Source organism: Mauremys mutica, chromosome 22 (assembly GCF_020497125.1).
Source record: "Mauremys mutica isolate MM-2020 ecotype Southern chromosome 22, ASM2049712v1, whole genome shotgun sequence".
Taxonomy (NCBI): Eukaryota; Metazoa; Chordata; order Testudines; family Geoemydidae; genus Mauremys; species Mauremys mutica.
The window spans coordinates 23,530,617-23,551,123 of record NC_059093.1 but is presented as its reverse complement, the minus strand read 5'-3'; the positions used below and the strand labels follow the sequence as shown (position 1 = coordinate 23,551,123).

Below are 20,507 nucleotides of genomic sequence, written 5' to 3'. Positions count from 1 at the left end.
CCACCCTGTGTGATTTTGGTCCCCTCCTACTTGTTCATCGCTCCCAAGACCTAGCCTGTGGGGACGCACAGCTACCACACCTGCCCATGTCCTACGAAAGGAGACAGGACAAGGAGAGGCAAGGACAGAGAGAGAGACAGACAGACAGACAGACAGACAGAGAGCGTGTTGGCCAACACATTAGAGGAGAGAGAGAGAGAGAGAGAAAAACGTGGGATGAAGTCAAGAAATTCACCAGCTGGAGTCATCCCCCTGGATCCAACCTTCTGCTGCACAGAACACACTGCTTGTGGACAGAGAAATGACCAGCCCCTGAAAATGGGGACCTTGTCTCCCTCGTAACTACATCTATTCAGGAACTTTTTCCTACAAACTCAGCCCCAGCTAACAACAAGTCCTGGCCTGGAGGCAGGTGGGCCGTTACCAGAGTCCTCACCAAACCAGACACTTATCTCACTGATGGTGACGTCTGCTCCACTCCCAGCTTCATGGCATCTGCATAGCCTGGAATCAACAACGCTCACTGACTCACGGCTCTTGGGCGCCTTCCATCTCACAATTGGGGTGGGCTCTTACCCTTCACTTCTTTCTCCGTGGTACTAAGCACAACACAAGAGGGAAAAACAGAAGTTATCATCAGTATCTGCAGTGCTGTGTAGGTTCTTCTTCTCCCATCTCCCATTACACCTTTATAGATACAATTAAAAAGCACGCAACGCACACTCAGCTTTTGGAGCTCCTGGCCAGAGAATGCTGTGAAAGCCAAGACTATAATGGGGTTCAAGTAAGAACTAGGTACAGCAACTCCTCACTTAACGTTCTCGTTATGTTCTTGAAAAATGCAACTTTAAGTGAAACGATGTTAAGCAAGACCAATTTCCCCATAAGAATGAATGTAAATGGGGGGTTACGCTGCAGGGAATTATTTTTTGCCATACAGGACAGTACTATAGCTGGGGAGTGCCCCCGCCTTACCCCACATGGGCACAGCCCACTGGCACTGATGACAATGAGGCACGCAAGGAGGCTGAAGGTGCTGTAGGCTAGCAGAAGCACGTTGCACAGGAGCAGCGGCAGCTTCCCCTCTCTGCAAGCACCAGGGTCGGGGGCCTCAACCCTCGGCCGCCTCTTCCCCCAAGCCCCCACCCTTAACCTGCCTCTTCCTCCCCGCTCCTTCCCCTTTACTTCACACACCGGGTCCTCGCTTCTGCCTGCAGCAATCAGCTGGCTTGCGGCGTCTGGAAGCAGAGGAGGGAGGGGGAGCCTGCACAATGAGTCTTCACTCCCCGTCCCCGGACGCCACAAGCCAGCTGATTGCCGCAGGCAGGAGGCCGTGGGGGAAGGCACTGATCCGCGGGGTCTGCTGGCCGACGGGAAGTGCTGGGGGGGGGCATAGGAGAGCTGATGGGGGGCTGCCGACTGTGGACAAAGCTGGCAGCCAGACACCGTTATAGCGAAGCATTGCACAACTTTAAATACAGCATGTTCTGTAATTGACCAGGGACCTAAGATTGAAACAATGTTAAGCGAGAGGATGTTAAGTGGAGAGTTACTGTCAATTCATGGAGGATGAGTCCATCAACGGCTATGAGTCAGGATGAGCAGGGATAGTGTCCCTGGCCTCTGTTTGCCAGGAGCTGGGAATGGGTGAAAGTGGATGGATCACTTGGTAATTCCCTGTTCTGTTCATTCCCTCTGGGGCACCTGACATTAGCCACTGTGGGTAGACAAGATACTAGGCTAGATGCACCTTTGATCTGACCCAGTCTGGCCATTCTTACGTTCATATGTTAAGCAGCCTGTTGCACCTGCATCCAAGACAGTCACTGAGCAGAGGAGACTGTTGTCCCTTCCCTTGGTCATAATCCCACAGAGCACCATGGCCAACAAGGAGGCTCACGGCCTCTGAAGAAAACTTGAGTGGTACGGATGAGGGATAGAGGCCATAATTGTTCACTCACAGCCAGTCATGGAGAAGGCAGAAAGCTGACGACTCTTCATCTCTGCTTACAAGGATATCCAGGCTGCTCTTCTTCCAGTTTCTTCTCCGGCTCCAGCTCCTGGACAATTCCTCTGCAAACTAATAAAGACAAGCAGGAACTATCACTACACAGAGCTCTATTAATACCCTCATCCCTGCCTCCCTCTCCCATCCCATCTACAGCCGCCCCAGTCGAGGAACAGAGACTGAGCCCACACTATCAGTCACCGCTCCACTCTACAATCCACTGCTCCCCACGGGTTTCGTCCCTAGCTCGCCTGCCCGTGTGCTATGAAGGGTGAGTGCTGGGCAGGAAGGAGAGAGAAGGGCTGAGGGGCCCCATGGGTGGAGGGAGGAATGGGGGTGCAGGTTGGGGAATGTTGGACAAAGGAGAAAAGGGCACTGGGGGGCCCACAGATCTAGGGACAGAGTGGGGTGCAGGCTGCGGTGGGAGGGAGGAAAAAAGGGGACTGAGGGGCCCAATGGATGGGGGAATGAACTGGGGGGGCTGTTGGGGAGGAAGGGGCGCTGAGCAGTCCCTACAGGTGGAGGCATGGATGGAGGCGCAGGTTGTGGTGAGCTGGGAGGATGTTGGAGAGAGATGGGATCTGAGGAGTCCCTTGAATGGAGGAATGACCTGGGGGATACAGGCGTGTAGGTTGGGGAAAGTTGTTGCAGGCTGGGGCGTGTTGGGGAGGGAGGGAGGGGGCGGAAGGGGGCTATGGGAGAAGGCATGTAAGGGGGAAAGTAGGGATGAGGTGCAGGTTGGGGTGGCCTAGGAGGTGTTGGAGGGAGAAGAAAGGACTGAGGGGCCCAATGGATGGGGGGATAGACGGGGGCGGGTTGGTTTCGGCTAGAGGAACGGGCCTTCAGATTGGAGAAGGCTGCAGGCATAGGGGGCGGGGTGGGTGGGTTGGGGACCGGGGAAGCAGGTTGGGGAAGGTTGGGGCAGGCTGGGGATTACAGGGGGGACGAGGAAAGTCAGGGCGGGCTGGGGGGTGCGGGAGGGAAGAGGAAGTTTGTGGGGGGCTGAGGGGGATTAGAGAATGTCACGGGGAGCTGGGGAGGTTGGGGGTGGGGAAGGTCGCGGCGCACTAGGGATGCAGGGGGGCTGGGGGCACCAAGGGGGCTTGGGAAATTCACAGTGTGCTGGGGGCCCGTGGGAGGAGGGAAGCTTGCGGCACACTGCAGATGTGTGGGGAAGGTGGTGGCCCATGAGGAGCTGGGGAAGCTCACAGCCGTGCGGGGGCATGGGGGGGGCATAGGGGGTTGGGGAAGGTCACAGGGGCTGTGGCTGGGCAGGGGGCTGTGGGAGCCTGGGTGGGGAGGAAAGGCGCGCTGGGAGGGTGGGGGGCGTGGCTGGGTGAGAGAAGCTGTGGGGATGGGGGGGGGCTGTGGTTAGGCAGGGGGGGAGGAATGGCGCACTGGGGGTGCCGGGGGGGGCTGTGGGAGCCCGTGGGGGGAGGAAAGACACGCTGGGGGGGCTGTGGCTGGGTGAGGGAAGCGGTGGAGATGGGGGGGGCTGTGGTTAGGCAGGGGGGGAAGGAAACGCGCTGGGGGTGCCGGGGGGGAGGTGGGGGTGCCGGGAGGGGCTGTGGGAGCCCATGGGGGGGAGGAAAGACACGCTGGGGGGGGCTGTGGCTGGGTGAGGGAAGCGGTGGAGATAGGGGGGGCTGTGGCTGGGCGAGCGGGGGAGGAAAGGCGCGCTGGGGGGAGGAAAGACGTGCTGGGGGTGCCGGGGGGCACCGTGGGGGCCCATCGGGGGAGGGAAGCTTGTGGCACACTGAAGGTGTGTGGGGAAAGGGGTGGCCCATGAGGAGCTGGGGAAGCTCACAGCAGTGCGGGGGCATGGGGGGGGACATGGGGGGTTGGGGAAGGTCGCAGGGGCTGTGGGAGCCTGGGGGGGGAGGAAAGGTGCACTAGGAGGGTGGGGGGCTGTGGCTGGGTGAGGGAAGCTGTGGGGATGGGGGGGCTGTGGCTGGAGGGTTATGGGGGTGCTGGGGGAGAGGTGGGGGTGGGGAGGGGGCTGTGGCTAGGCGAGGGGGAGGAGAGGCGCGCTGGGGGTGCCGGGGGGGAGGTGGGGGTGGGGACTGTGGGAGCCGGTGGGGGGGAGGAAAGATGCGCCGGGGGGGCTGTGGCTGGAGGTGCCGGGGGGGGGGATATGGGGGGAGGGGGCTGTGGCTGGGCAGGGGGGGAAAGGGGCGCTGTGGGAGCCTGTGCGGGGGAGGAAAGACGCGCTGGGGGGGCTGTGGCTGGGTGAGGGAAGCGGTGGAGATGGGGGGGCTGTGGCTAGGCGAGGAAAGGCGCTGGGGGGATGCGGGGAGGCTGTGGGAGCCCGTGGTGGGGAGGAGGAAAGACGCGCCCGGGGGAGGCTGTGGCTGGAGGTGCCGGAGGGAAGGCGGAGACGGGGGGGCTGTGGGAGCACTTAGGGGGGAGGCGGGGCTGGTCCCAAACACCCCGCGGGGCCTCGCGCCCAACGCACTAGCGTCCCCCGGTTACCACGGGCGGCCTCCAGACCGCTGACGTCACTTCCGCTCCAGGCCCCGCCCTGCGAGCGCAGCCCGTCGCGCCCAAAGCGCCGCCCGCTGGGTCCGCGGGGGCTGATGGGAGTTGTAGGCCGGGGCGCACTGCCACTCCCACAAGCCCCTGCGTCCTCCAGCCCTGCGCCCCTCCCCGCAGTGGGGGCTGGGGGCTCGGGCTGGGACCCCCACTATTAACCCTCCCCCCCCCCCGGTGAAGGATTGAACAGCTGGAGACTGGGGCCGTCTGCAGAACTGGGTTGTGAGTTCAATCCTTGAGGGGGCACCTAGGGATCTGGGGCAAAAATTGGTCCTGCTAGTGAAGGCAGCGGGCTGGACTCGATGACCTTTCAAGGTCCCTTCCAGTTCTAGGAGATTGGTCTATCTCCAATTATTACCTTAACTCTGCAAAAACCACCGATGCCCGAGAGAGAGATGGACATGGATCGATAATATTGGCTTTAAAAACAGATCTACAGACTGCAGCCAATGAGGCAAACTGGGAAGGGAACGTAGCGGGGAGGGTTTTGCTAGGGGAACAGCTGCTATTAATTACTCCCCCCTCCCCCTGGGATCCCATCCCTCTCCCCCCCCCGCCTCGTCACCCCCCAATTCCTCCCCCCACGAGCCACGTCACCCCCCAATTCCTTCTCCCTCCCCAGCCCTGTCACTCTCTGATTCCTCCCCTCCCCGTCACACCTGGGGCTCCGCAGGCTGCCAGCTGCAGTGATTCCCCTGCAGCGGGGGCCACGGCTGCTGCTGGGAGATAGCCGTGCAGCTGCAGAGCCCAGCGTCCTTTGCCCCAGCGCTACCTTCCCCTGGTTTCCCCGCAGCCCCCCGAACCTCATCACCCCCAATTCCTCTCCCCTCCCCCCCTGAGCCTCGTCACCCCGGATTCCTCCCCTCCCAGTCTCGTCTTACCTTGGGCTCTGCAGGCTGATTGAATCAGCTCCGGCAGGCTGAGAGCTGCAGCCTGATTCAATGGAGCCCAAGGTAAGAGGAGACTCGGAGGGGAGGAATCCGGGGTGACGAGGCTCAGGGGGGGAGGGGGGCTGCCGGGCAAACCGGGGGAAGGGAGCGCTCAGGAAAAGGGGGCTCTAGCTGCACAGAGCCAGGGGTCCTGTCTCCCAGCAGCACCCCCAGCTGCTCGCTGTATGGTAACCCTAACAACAGGTTCTAAACCGGCTTCAAATTTAGCAACCAGTTCCTGCCAACCGGCTCCGGCTCACCACTGTACGTAAGTATCTGTGCCCCCCACGACCCCCTAAGAAACCAAGGGAACCCTACAGCCTGGATGTAGATATCTCTGCCTCCCAGAAACTCCCTAATCCTTCCCGGGATCCCTCCAACCTGGACATAAGTATTTGTGCCCCCCACGAAACCCTTAAGCCCCCCCAAGGTCCCCTCCAGCCTGGATGTAGGTATCTGTGCCCCCACACAAACCCCGTAAGCCTCCCAAGGATCTCTACAGCCTGGATGACGCTATCTGTCCCCCACATAAACCCCCAAAGCCCCCTGGGACCCCTCTTCTCTGTACGTAGGTATCTGTGCCTGCACTAGCCCCGTAAGACCCCCAGCTTCCCCTACAGCCTGGACATAGGTATCTGTGCACCCCCGAACCCCATAAGCACCCCCAGGACCCCTACAGCCAGGATGCAGGTATCTGAACCCCACACAACCCCCCTAAGCCCCCCGGGATCCCTCCAGCCTGGACATAGGTATCTGCCCCCCACAAATCCCCTAAGCCTCCCAGGACCCCTCCAGCCTGGACTCATGTGTCTGTGCCTCCCCCAAACCCCCTAAGCTCCTCAGGGAGCTCCTCTGTGCCCCCCACGAATCACCTCAGACCCCAGGGACCCCTATAACCTGGACGTAGGTATCTGTACCCCCCACGAACCTCCTAAGCGCCCCTGGGACCCCTACAACCTAGACATAGGAATATGTGCTCCGAACGGACCCCCTAAGCCCCAAAGGGAACCCTACAGCCTGGACATAGGTATCTGTGACCCCCACGAACCCCCTAAGCCCCCCAGGGTCACCTAAACCCTGGAAGTTGGTATCTGTGCCCCCCCCAAAAACCTTGTAAGCCCTCCAGGGACCCCTACAGACTGGATGTAGGTATCGGTGCCCCCCACAAATCACCTAAGCCTCCCAGGACCCCTCCAGCCTGGACTTAGATATCTGGGGCCACCACAAAGCCCCTAAGCCCCCAAGGGACCCCTGCAGCCTGGATGTAGGAATATGTGCTCCCCACAAACACCCTAAACCCCAGAGGAAACCCTACAGCTTGGATGTAGGTATCTGTGCCCCCCACGAACCCTCTAAGCCCCCCAGGGACATCTAAAGCCCAGAGATAGGAATCTGTGCCCCCCCCCGAAACCCTAAGCCCCCGCTCCGGGACCCCTACAGCCTGGACAGAAGTACCTGTGCACCCCCGAACTCCATAAGCACACCCGGGACCCCTACTGCCAGGACGCAGGTATGAGCCCCCCCCACCCCCTAAGCACCCTGGGAGTCCTCCAGTCTGTACGTAGGTATCTGTGCCTCCCACAAACCCCCTAAGCTCCCCAGGGACCCCTCCAGCCTGGACGTAGTTGTAACCCTTCTGCCAGGCTACATTGAGAGCAGCAAGGGCCGGGTTCAATACATAGGGGACCCCTCCCTACAACATAATGCAAACCAGCTCGAGCTCCCACCCAGTGACCTGGAAAATCTTACACACACACCCCTGGGCACCTCAAAGAGGCAATAGTTCCCCTCCCACAAGCACAGAGTCTGGGTGTAGCAGAAAATGTTTAATAACATGAGATAAACAACATAGCATTAAATTGGGAAAACACCTCAACTAGGCTGAGTCCTTTTCCCTGGGCTCTTGAGTCCAGCAACCCCCAAATCACCCCAAGACTCCAAAGTCCAATGCCTCAAATATCCCGAGTCCAGCAACCAAAAATCAACCACAGGCCCAGAGTTCATGAGTCTCTCTGCAGGTGTTTTCCCCCTGCCAGCCTGGGTAGAAAGGGGAACCTTACGTGGGTCCAGGGCTGACTGGCCTACCTCTCCATGGGATTCTGCTTCTGCCTTCCCCACCAACCGCTCACCTCTGCTCCACCAGCTGCTCTGCTCCACCAGCCATCCCTCGATCCGCTCCAGCCGTCCCACAAACTGCTCCGCTCTGCCAGCTGCTCTGCTCTACCAGCCGTCCTGTGATCTGCTCCAACTGTCCCACAAACTGCTCCACTCTGCCAGCTGCTCTGCTCCACCAGCCGTCCCTCTATCCGCTCCAGCTGTCCCACAAACTGCTCCACTCTGCCAGCTGCTCTGCTCTACCAGCCATCCTGTGATCTGCTCCAGCCATCCCCACAAACTGCTCCGCTCTGCCAACTGCTCTGCAATATAGCTTCAGGCTCCGCCACTACTTAAAACAGCTCTTTAGTGATTTCAGCTCAGGAACCTAGAACTCAGATTCTTAAGAGAATCCAAAATTCAGCTCTGCTATCCAACACCAGAGAGAAAAGCAGATGTAATCAGAGTTTCTGGGTTACCCAAGGAGCCCACTCCCTTGTCTAGCGAGTGCCACTCAATTCGTGGTGAGATTCCCTGTCACAAAGCAGTTTCACAGTTCCTCATCCACACACTCAGGGTGACAACACTCCCCTTCTGCCACCCTAACAACAAAGAAACTGGGGATCCCACAGCTGCCAAAGCAACTATCCCAGAATGCCGTGGGCTGTGCCTATGCAAACACGATCAGCCCCTGAAATTATTTTCCACACTCGCCATAATTCACCACCAGATGTCAGGGTAGAGCTCATCCTGACTCTGCTTACATAGGTATCTGTGCCTCCCACAAACCCCTAATCCCGCCGGGACCCATCTAGCCTGGATGAAGGTATTTCTGCCCCCCACAACCCCCTAAGCCTCCCAGGGACCACACCACCATGGACGTAGGTATCTGTACCCCCCACGAAACCCCTAATTCCCCCCCGGACCCCTACAGCCTGGACGTTGGTATATGTGCCCCCCAAGAACCCTCTAAGCCCCCCAGGGACCCCTCCACCATGGACGTAGGTATCTGTGCCCCCCACAAACCCCATAATCCCCCCAGAAATGTCTACAGCCTGGATATAGGTATCTGTGCCCACCCCCAAATCCACTAATCCCCTCGGGACCCCTCCAGCCCAGACGTAGGTATCTCTGAACCCCACGAATCCCCTAAGACCACGTGGGACCCCTAATGCTTGGAGGCTGGTATCTGCACACCTCAGAAACCCCCTAAACCCCAAGGGACGCCTCCAGCCTAGATGTAGTTATCTGTGCCCACCGGAACCCCCTAAGCCCCCTGGGAACCCTACAGCCTGGAGAGAGTACTGGGGGGCCCCCTGGAACCCCCTAAGCCACCCCAGGAATCCTAAACCCTGGAGAGAGAGCTGGGGGCCCCCTGGAACCCCCTAAGCCCCCCTGGGACCCCTAAAGCCTGGAGAGAGGGCAGGGGGTCCCCCCAAATCCCCCTAAGCCCCCACAGGACCCTTAAAGCCTGGAGAGAGGTCTGCGGGGTCCTCCCGCACCCCCTAAGCCCTCCCGGGAACCCTACAGCCTGGAGAGAGGGCTGGGGGTCCCCCCAAACCCCCTAAGCTCCCCCAGGACTCCTAAAGCCTGGAGAGAGGTCTGGGGGTTCCCCCCGAACCCGCTAAGCCCCCCCAGGACCCCTACAGCCTAGAGAAAGGGCAGGGGGGTCCCCCTGAATCCCCCTAAGCCCCCTGGGACCCTTACAGCCTGGAGAGAGGTCTGGGGGGTCCCCCGGAACCCCTAAGCCCCCCCAGGAACCCTACAGCCTGGAGAGAGGACAGGGTGGTCCCCCCAAATTCCCCTAAGCCCCCTGGGACCCCTACAGCCTAGAAAGAGGTCTGGGGGGACCCCTGGAACCCCCTAAGACCCCTCGGGACCCCTACAGCCTGGAGAGTGTGCTGGGGTGTCCCCTCGCACCCCCTAAGCCCCCCGGGAACCCTACACCCTGGAGAGAGGGCTGGGGGGCCCCCCGGAACCCCCTAAGCCCCCCCGGGACCCCTACAGCCTGGAGAGAGGTCTGGTGGCCCCCCCGAGCCCCTTAAGCCCCCCAGGACTGTTACCCTAAACCCTAACCCCCTGACCCAGACCCGACCCTAACCCCGACCCCCACCCTACCCCTCACCCTGACCCCTAACCCCAACCCAACCCCTAACCAACCCCAACCCCACCTCCCCCTACCCCTCCCTCTGACCCTAACAACCCCTACCCCCTAACCCCAACCCTTAACCCAACCCTCACCCTACCCCTCCCCGACCCTAAACCCCTCACCCTCACCCCAACCCTGACCCTACCCGACCCTAAACCCAACCCTCACAACCCTCCCCCTCCCTCCAACCCTAACCCTGACCCTAAAACCCTAACCCCCACCCTCACCCTAAACCCAACCCTCACCCCTCACCCTAACCTAACCCAACCCCACCCCCCACCCTACCCCCAACACTCACCCCTAACCCCCACGCCAACCCCTACCCTCACCCCAACCCCTAACCCCACCCTAAACCCTAACCCTCCCCCAACCCCACCCCTAACCTTAACCCCTACCCTAAATCCTACCCCAACCCCTTCACCCTCACCCAACCCCTAAACCTGACCCCGACCCCCACCCCAACCCTAACCCCAACAACCCTAACCCCTAGCCCTGACCCCAACCTAGCCCTAGCCCTGACCCTAACCAACCCTAACCCTACCCCCACCCCTAACCCTCACCCCCTAACCCTACCCCACCCCTATCCCTGACCCTAACTGCTAAACCCCTCGCCCTAACCCTACCCCTCACCCTAACCCAACCCTCACCCCAACCAAACCCTAACCCTAATCCCTTGACCCTAACCCTAAACCCCACCCTCAACCCTACCCCTCACCTTAAACCCTCACCCTAACCCTACCCCAACCCCCACCCTGACCCAACCCCACCCTCACCCCCGACCCCCCACCCCTTACCCTAAACCCTAACTCCCCCATCCCACTCCCCCTAACCCCAACCTAAACCCTCACCCCATACCCAACCCCAACCCTACCCTCACCCCCACCCTAAACCCTCACCCTAACCTAACCCTGACCCTAACCTAACCCTCCCCTGACCCTCACCGCCATCCTACCCCCTACCCAGGCCCTCACCCCAAACCCCGACCCTCACCCTAACAACCCTAACCCCCACCCTAACAACCCTCACCCCAACCCCAACCCCGTCGCCCCTAACCCTTAACCCGACCCTACCCCTGACCCCCACCCCCTAACCCTCTGACCCTGATCCCAACCCTAAAACCCACCCCGACCCTAACCCTACCCCCTAACCCCCACCTACCCCTACCCCCCACCCCCTACCCTAAACCCTCACCCCTACCCTAACCCTACCCCCCGACCCTACCCCTGACCCCCACCCTCTAACCCTAAACCCTGACCCCACCCCTCACCCCAACCCGACCCTAACCCTACCCCCTCACCCCAACCCCAACCCGACCCCAACCCTACCCCCTAACCCCACCCCCTCACCCTACCCCAACCCATCCCAACCCCTACCCCTGATCCCAACCAACCCTAACCCCAACCCTCACTCCTCACCCGACCCCAACCCCTCACCCTAACCCAACTCTAACCCCCTAACACTCTAACCCTGACCCAACCCCTCACCTTGACCCTTACCCCAACCCCTAACCCTAAACCAATCAATCTGACCCTAACTCCAAATCCTAGCCCTGAACCTCAACCTTAATCATAACCCTAACCCAACGGCACCCCAAACTCTAACCCTGCACCAACCCTACCCCAAACCCCTTAACTCCACCCCTAATCTACCCTCTTCATCCCAACCCTAACCCCAGTACCGCCAACACATCCTGATACCCACCTCCATATCACTCCTCCCAGAATGCTATCCTGCCCCACAACCGTCCCCATTTATTCCTCCTATCTCCCCTCTGCACCGCCACTCCTCTGTTCTAATTCACTATCACCTCCCAGCCATCATTTGCATGTGTAATTTATTTTCTTTTCAAAAATACTCTGAGCACCTGTTGCATTTTCTGCAGTATCAAGATTACACTTCCCCACAATTGAAACAAAAACATCTTTTGACAGAGGCAGGTTGTGGCAATATGCCTTCTTTATTTCAGGTTTTTGCCTAGTACTGGATTTGAGCTTCTAGTACCCAGCTGTTGTTGAGGTTCAATGGCACACAAGTCATGTGTGTTATGGTAGCAATAAACCCTCTTGGCCTCTCTTTGCACACATGCAGTGTAATCAGTTTGGCACACGAGACTTTGGAATGTCTTGTTCTCAATGTAGGCATGTACGTAACTCTCTGTCTAATACTGTTCTGACTTTTGCTTCCCCTAAAGGCCAAGGGGATGCTAGGCTGTCTTTAGAAGTAACCCTCACGCAAGCGAGACCTTTGGGCAAGGATCTGAACAATGGTTTCACCTCCAGATCATGCAAAGATATGTCAACCTTAAGAAAATCCGGGGGGGGGGGGGAGAGTCAGGGGGTGTTGTATCTCAGGAATTCCTTGGTCAAATGACCCCAAAATTGGAGCACTAGCCCAAGCCAGCACCCTCATGAGGCACACCAAAATTTTAAGGCAATCAATCAATCAGTAAGCATGCAAATTTTAGAGCACTTATAGTCACGCTTTAAACAGAAAGTTGGTCCAAACCTTAACTACAGTAGGCCTGGCAGTCCACTATAATGTTAAGTTCAGGCTGCACCCCCTGGTACCTGCGACAAAACAAATTACATTGTTATATTGTCATTCCGGATCTGTTAACAAGTGGGTATAGTTGTGAGACAGTGTCTTAATTAAGCGATAGGAGAGTATTCACTGCTCCAGTGTGTTATTCTTCCATAATTTAGTGAATTACACATGGAGACAGCCCAAACAAGGCATTTGGCTAAGAATGTGCAAAGTGTAGTTACTTTATTCCCATCGCTGCTTCTGTTAAGGCACGAATGACAATCTAACAACAAATCAATTTGAGTAGTGCAGCTTTATTTGAAAGTAGTTTGTGGTTTTGACAATAGACAATCTTTTCATAAAACTTGTGCAATCAGATTATGCTTCTGAAAATTGCTACTGGACATGTTACAGAGCAAGTGGTAGACAGATCTGCTCAGACACGTGCCTCATTAGGTAAGAAAAAAAAACACCCTAGGTTAACTCATTCTGTTTATAGGACTTTCCCCTAATCAAAGATCCCAGTACTAAACATTTACAGTACCTTCCATGACAGGAGAAGGTTAGAAATACACCATTTAAAATTCTCTTAGATGTGATGATAAGATGGTGGGTGTGCATTTTACTTCATTGTACCTATAACTTAATTAAAGTAATGGGTCTGAAACATGATGCATAGAGGTACCTGTAAGATACTTAGAAAGTCTGATTAAAGCTCATCACTCAGTTCATTTTACCCTTCTTTACAGGTGATGTAAAAAGAAAAATAGTAGGCTTATACCTTTCACATGAAGGCCTGAAAAGGTTTTATATTTTAAGAAAAGGAATAAGTTATGCTTTCTCTTTACATAAATGCAGGTGTTGTCAGTCCCTAATATTATGATTGGAAAAGCAGAATTAATGAAATTAGTTAAGTGTCCAGGGGGGCTGAGCAATTTGAGAGAGGAAGAAGTTTTTAGGCAGATGAGTCTTCAACACTGCCGGATTAAGGTGTTTAGACTCAATATACATCTCTCAAGATTCCCAAGTCCTCAAGCAAAGCCAGGGAAGCCTGAACTTGACATTGTTGACATTTCCAGGTTTTGAACATTTTGAGCATCAGTTAATACTTTAAAGAGTCCATACTACTATACAATCATTTCAGTCGGTTTTGACACAAGCCGCGAAACTCATACATAAAGTCCTAGAGTCACTATATGATTTCTCATCAGATGCATAATGGACTCCAAGGTAGAGCTGGAGTTTGAACATTGGCTTTTGCCAGTTTGCTTGTTATTTGAAACCTAAGCAGGAATGAATCTAGCCTGAAATAGAAGACAAAACTCACACCCTTTCAGAACTACTTTCCTTTTCTTTTACAATATCCTGTCTCCTTAGACATCCACCTTTTGGAGGTAACCATGCAAATTCTCCCATCTGTGGAGGAATAGGGAAAAGAATTCATCCACATAATAAAATTACAAACAAACCCCTTTTATTGGAGAAAACTGATACAGGAGCAACCCTTAAAAAAATAAAAAAGTAAGAGTGTTGCCAAGTTTACAGAGGTAGCAAATACCATCTAGCACCAATTTTTAAACTCTCAGTTCTCTACATTCCCCTTGCTTACAGCAGTCCCCCTTCCCACCCACTGGATAAGGGAACTTCACACCACCTGGTTTACAGTATCAAAGTGACAGCCTCTAATATACACACACTACAGATATTATTGGGTATCAGACCTAATGCATACTATACTCTTAGTGGAAATACATATGGGCCAGGTCTTCAGTTAGCTGCTATGCTCCTATCACTTTGATGAACAGAGAGATAACCCCAGGGTAAAGAGTTTGTTCAGGTGTGCCCTTCATATGTTTGCTAGCTGTTACCAAAAAAAAAAAAAAAAGACATCTTATTTCTTGCTAGTCAAACACACAATTCAGAGAAATCTGGACCTTCTCTGTATTTTACCAAAAAAATAACCATTTCTCTCCTCTTAATTTTTATGTTTGGTACACAACCCATTCTTGCCCACCCCCTTCACTACTAATGTAAACAAAAAAAACCTGATGCCTGTGTATCAGGTTTTGGACATATGGAAGAAATCAACACACTGTTAAAGACTTCTGGCTCAGTCTAGTATAACACTTCAAACATTAAAAAAAAGCAGCAGTTAGCAATCACATATGTTTCATGTGAATCAGTGCTATAAGTTTTACTCCCAGATCTTCATTATATTCTATCAATCTACCCTACAACATAAAGTATAGCTTTGATCCTGATTTTGTAACTGGTCTTGAAAAATGGAAGAGACACTGAATATATTTAACGATCTCAGCAACAGTGAAAAAAAATCTTCTAAGTCTCAGTTACCTAAACAACATTCATGTGCAACAGACGTCCTTCGCTGCTCATCACAAGATTTACCAAGATGCAGCTACAGTTCTCCTGTGATGCTGATGGGTCATTCAATATTCACTGGGGTTGAACAACTTTGCCATAACCTCCTCTCCCAGCATCATAGTCCTGCCGATATTCATCTCGGACCTGGATTGCGCCCGGGGGGGGGGGGGGGGAAGAGGATTGAAATATTAGAGCATTCCAGAAAGTAAACTATTGCACAAGTGTTAATATACAATACCAACAAGGCAGTTAACACCTGTCCCAGTTAACAATAGTCCAGGTAATACACCCCAGTACAAGCTGTATAATATTTAGGAAAATTAGTGACAGTTTCCTTCTCTACTTCATTTCAGCAATAGCTGAAGTGCAGCCTGCACAATTTGATATATCAGCATACAGCTGTTGTCTTCTTTAATAACCCCCACAAGGACCCTCCTCCTATCAAGATGGACCATCCCATCTTGGGACCTGTAATCTACATGATCTACCCTACACACGAAAGATAAGAGCAACTGCTATCTACTCCAATTTAGGCAAGTTAGGTGATGTCCCATGGTTCTTGGCAGGCTACAACACAGCTCTTAGCTGGGCAGCTTTTATGCTTGCTCTGCAAGTACCATTTCTCTTCCCACAGCAGCTGAACACAGGCTCCAATGTAACTTGAATGCCAAGAAAAGGAACATAACATAAGGTTTTATTCTTGGTGGGTAAATATTTCAATTCATTATATAATAGTCTCTTAGATGTGATGAAATTTTACTCTGGCCATGGAAGTTAGTAAAATTAAAGTTAACTACTAAGTGGTCACTCAAAAGTGAAGATTCAAGAAACATCACTAATTTCACCAGCAAACAGTGAAAAACAGATTGTGGAACAATTTACCTGACCCCCTGACCTTCCACGACCATACTGTCTGCCCTCTTTAAAACCTGCATCCCAATCTGTCCTGATGATCCTATCATCAAGCCGTGTCCCATTGATGTATCTCATTGCATTTTCAGCATCTCCTCTTGAGTAGTATTTTAAGATTATGTTAAAGAAAGAGGTTCAACAGTCTTTCAAACTTATAAGTATTCAAATATAATGATCTCAACAAATATTTGATTGAGTATAACTCATTACTGGGTTAGATTTTAAAAATCAATTCCTTGTTCACAAATCAAATCACCTGTGTGATAAATGTCAGTAACCCAGGATTGTTAGGAATGCTATGAAATATCAGATTAATTTAACCCTATGCTTTGCAAAATAAAAATTAAACTATTAACTCAAGAAGAAACAAGCACCCACCTGGGTGCTGCATTCCATTTGAAGTTATCCCAATAAAGTCAACAGAAAAATCAACTAGCCTCAAAGAGTCCAGAATTTAACCTAGTTGAAAAGGACAGGTTTGCAGGATTACTAAAGAATTTTACAGGAATGTTTGCCTTGTATTTAATGGAAATTCAAGACAGTCACAAAAAAAGAATACCCAGGATCTGTCTACCTAGACATTTATGATATATTTATCACTGTGTTCAGCATCTAGAAGGTGTTTGATTTAGTCACAGAAAAGATGAGTTAGTTATTAAGTCACTTCCAACGCTACCTGACAGAATATCAGATTTTCCATACCACACAAATATACTGTCAGATCCCAAATAATTAAAACAATGCGACTCCCCCAACATCCTTTTTGAGACTATTTTACAGTCTACTAGATCTCACTGTTAGAATGCCTATCAGGGAAAAGTTTCCCTTTTCTTCATCCAGTTGTATATCATTACTCCTTGTTATACTCTACAGACACTAAAAAGCAGAACAAAATTGGAGATCTCAGATCTAATGTTATGTTTGTAAAAATATGTTCTTATAAAATACAAGACCATTAGAAATATTTCCATGGTTTTTTTATTCAAATACAAATAAATTTGTAAACAAACACCCACTGTATTATTACAGTATTTGCAATCCAAACTAATTTCTACTAGTGAAAAGTGCTAGACAAGAACTGGCTCTTCTGAGTACCTGAAGTATAGCCCAGTTGAGACAAATGTCAAACAGTATACATAGTTAAGAGTAAATTATAGTTAAAGATTTTTAATTCTGTTTATGTAATCCTAAAAAATAGTAACAAGTCTTTTACATCTATGATTTTTAACCTGACAATACCCCTTCCAACAATTTTGGGGGCCTGAAGTTAACCATTTTATTCAAATTGATATGAGGAAACAAAATTTGGCTTCTCAAGCTTCCTAATCATACATGGCACCCTTATGTACTCTACATACGTCAGCTTCTTTCTTGTACTACACTGCCCAGAACACTGACCCAGTGCCCTGGAGAGAGGGATTAGCACAAAAATACCCAGTCCCCCATCAGGAGCACAGTTCAGTCTTATCTGCACTGCAAGGCTAAACTGTGTTTTAACTCGGTTGGTTATTACATTGTAATTGTACCTACAATAGGAACAAAGCCAAGCCTTTACAACTCTTTTACTCTGGTTAGGGTTGGCTAGATTTTGGCTTCCATACCCACTGTATAGATCACAGGTTCTCAAACTGGGGGTCGGGACCTCTCAGGGGGTCATGAGGTTATTACATGGGGGGTCATGAGCTGTCAACCTCCATCCCAAACCCCCTTTGCCTCCAGCACTTGTAATGGTGTTAAATATATTTTAAAAAGTGCTTTTATTTTATAAGGGGGTCGCACTCAGAGGCTTGCTATGTGAAAGGGGTCACCAGTACAAAGGTTTGAGAACCACTGGTATAGATGTTTTACTTTGCAGACAAGGATACTCAACAAAACAGAAGCCACAAGCAGTTTTCTTCACTTTGTCCAGGCCCATAATGATTTTCTTTATATCCCCACTTTTACCAAACAGTTCATAGATCTGCTCTTCTTTTGTATAGAAGGAGAGATTCCCCACATACAGGGTGCAGCTCTTTTTCAGCAGTCGCTCCTGGTCATATCTGTTACCCTGAAATTTCAAACAGTAAAAACCAACATTTAGACTCCACTCCATTCAATATCTTCAACAGTAAAGTGGCAACATGTGGGATGAGTTGATCTGCAACACCGTAACAGTATTGGGAAATATTTCAGATAAGAGGCTGAACAAACACACTAGCCCACATATGCCCATTTAAAAAAAAAACCCTCTAGCCCTTATGGTTATAAAGATAATCTTCCAAAAATGAACAGAATAGACTACAAGGCACTTTTCCAAGTTTGCAGAAAGCACCAGTACTTCTGCTGCTTAGAGCCTTGCAAAGCAGTTCCAGAGTGAACTGACACAGAATCCTGTTTTCACTGCTTTTAGTCCCAACTGCCAAGCAGCAGCAGAATGGGCCAATTTCACTCTGCTGCTTAGGAGCAGCAGAAGAGCCAGTGGAATTATTCTTTGAGAAATAACTCAAAAATGAACCCTGGGATAAGGAATAGACTAGGGAAATTACACCCACATCAGAGCAATCAAGAGGCTGTGAGAAAGCTAAAGTAGTAGAGACATTCCAGCCGCCCTCACAGGGCAAGAAGCTCGGGAACAAGAGGGAAAACAGAATGAGAGTGTCCCTTGTCTCCTCCAGGAGCCACTGGGTCTTGTGGGTGTATAGTTTTTCGGATAAGCAGGCATCCAGTAGGCGGATGCCATAAAGAGACTGGCCAGCATGCCCCTTGTCCAGCAGCCGAGGTCAGATTTCCCCTGGTCACTACATCTGGACAGCAGAGATTCAGCTTTTTAATCAGTTTGTGAGGAACAGTTTAATCCTGTAGCTCAGAGGTGGGCAAACTATGGCCCACATCTGGCCCATGGGACCCTCCTGCCCGGCCCCTGAACTCCTGTCCTGGGAGGCTAGCCCCGGCCCCTCCCCTGCTGTTCCCCCTCCCCCACAGCCTCAGCTCACCAGGCACAATGTTCTGGGCATCCAGACCGTGAGCTCTTCCCGGGCAGCACAGCTGCAGAGCTGGCCTGACCCAGTGCTATGGGCAGCACAGCTGTAGCATCGCCAGCCACCGGTGCTCCAGGCAGCACGGTAAGGAGGTAGGGGGGGTTGGCTGGGGGCAGAAGAGCTTGGGGGGGTGGATAGGGGTCAGGGTGGTCAGAGGGCAGGGAACAGGGGGGCTGAATGGGGGCAGGGGGGCAGTCAGGAATGAGAGGAGGAGTTGTATGAGGAGGCCGGGAGGCAGTCAGGGGCAGGGGGTCCAGGGGCAGTCAAGGAGAAGGGGTGCTTGAATGGGGCAGGGATTCCGGGGGGGGGGCATTCAGGAAGGAGAGGAGTTGAATGGGGGCAGCGGTAGGTAGTCAGGGGTGGGGGGTCAAGGGACAGGGAGGGAGGAATGGGGCAGGGGTCCCATGGGGCCATTAAGGGACGGGGTGGTTGGATGGGGGCGGGCTACGCCTGGCTGTTTGGGGAGGCACCGCCTCCACTAACCGGCCCTCCATACAATTTCAGAAACCTGATGTGGCCCTCAGGCCAAAAAGTTTGCCCACCCCTGCTGTAGCTGTTAGGTTGCTGGTAACCCCTACGTGCAGGGCCCAAGATTTCCATCCTCCTCTTCCCCACATCCCCATCTTCACCCCCAGCACGCCGGAACCGACCCCGCCACGCCCCACCCCACCCCCTTCCCCGCCTCCCACGTTCCTATTTCCCCCACACATCGCCCGCCCGCCCCTCCGGATCGCCGGCCCCACGCCCCCGCCCCTCACCCGAAAGTGCTGGTCCCGGTACTGACTCAGCTCCACGTAGGAGTCGCTGCGCAGGACGCTCAGCATCACTACCGAGCACATGGCGGACGGGCCCCGGACAGCGCCTCGCAGAGCCCGGCTCCGGCACGAGGCAGCCGACCCAACGCTCACGGACCCGCCGGCTACCGTGTGAGCACGTGACCTAGCGCCCTACGTCCCTCCGTATCCATCAGCTCTGAGCAGCCAATCATAGTGAGGATCATGGTAAAGGCAAGGCCGCCTACTCTCTCCCGCCCCGACGGTAGCAGCCAATCCCTGAGGGGATTGTGTCCTGTCTATCTTCTATTGGCCTGCTTCGCCTAGGGCTATTCAGCCAATCACAGCGCTGGATTCCACACGTGATGCGGTTCTGCCTCCCTGCTTGCGGCTGCCGGCGTCGTGCCGCAGGGTCTGGGGCCGCGAGATGGTGCTGCGGCGCCTGCTCTTCACGCTGCTCAGCAACCCCCGGCTCATCGAGAAGCTGTCGGAGTCGCGGCCGATCCGCGTGGCGGCCCAGGTCACTGCCTCAGCCCTGACCCGGGCCCAGCTGGGGGGTCGGGCGGCGGCGCGGCGCTTGCTGCGGGACGGGGGCCTGGCCCGCCTGCGGGAGACCTTCCTGCGGGAGCTAAAGGATGGGGCTCGGGCCCGGGCCCGGGCCTGGCCCCGACCTCCTGGGAACAGGCGGGACGGGAGCGGACGCGGAAGCCAGTGAGAGGGCGGGGAGGGAGCGATTCAAGCCCCCGGAGCTTCCAGCGATGGGCGGGGGATTAGCTCTTCCCCAGCCCCACCAACGATCTGCGGCTAGGAGGGCTACGAGGAGGCAGCGGCGAGCCAGGGCCCGTTCGCCCCACCCGGACGGTAGCTGCTCTCGCCAGCGTAGGAGTAGCCGGCAGCGTTGAGCCCACCCAACTCCGTGCGCTGGGTCACACGCAGTAACCAGGATCTGCGTCCTTCGTTGCCCGTGAGATTCGCGCCGTCTGCACAAGCAGTTCTGCTCAGCGTGCTTTGTTTAAAATAAACACGTCTGCATAGTTATATTTCTTTCATTTCCCCACAAAATACAGTGCAGGCATCACATGCCCTATGGCAGCCCTTTGCTGCTTGACCAACGAATTAACACAGATTCAGATGGAAAGAGGTCAATGGTATTTGCTACTGGGAACCTCTGATTTTAAAAAATATGGT

General features: G+C 53.7%; 2 protein-coding genes across 2 annotated transcripts; one reads left to right on the top strand and one right to left on the bottom strand.

Moving 5' to 3' along the window:
- Positions 1–221: 221 nt before the first annotated feature.
- LOC123354678 (nuclear cap-binding protein subunit 2-like) lies at positions 222–19,762 on the bottom strand. Its single transcript, XM_044996802.1, has 6 exons — positions 19,305–19,762; positions 17,396–17,576; positions 15,500–15,639; positions 12,218–14,761; positions 1,962–2,080; positions 222–599 (listed from the first exon to the last, which is right to left on the bottom strand). Exons 1-4 carry the CDS (start codon positions 19,383–19,385, stop codon positions 14,690–14,692), a joined length of 474 nt encoding a protein of 157 aa, XP_044852737.1. The 5' UTR covers positions 19,386–19,762; the 3' UTR covers positions 222–599; positions 1,962–2,080; positions 12,218–14,689.
- Positions 19,699–20,357, top strand: LOC123354679 (protein NCBP2AS2-like). The gene has a single exon (XM_044996804.1). The coding sequence runs from the start codon at positions 19,747–19,749 to the stop codon at positions 20,032–20,034; it is 288 nt and encodes a 95-aa protein (XP_044852739.1). The 5' UTR covers positions 19,699–19,746; the 3' UTR covers positions 20,035–20,357.
- The last annotated feature ends 150 nt before the right edge of the window (positions 20,358–20,507 follow it).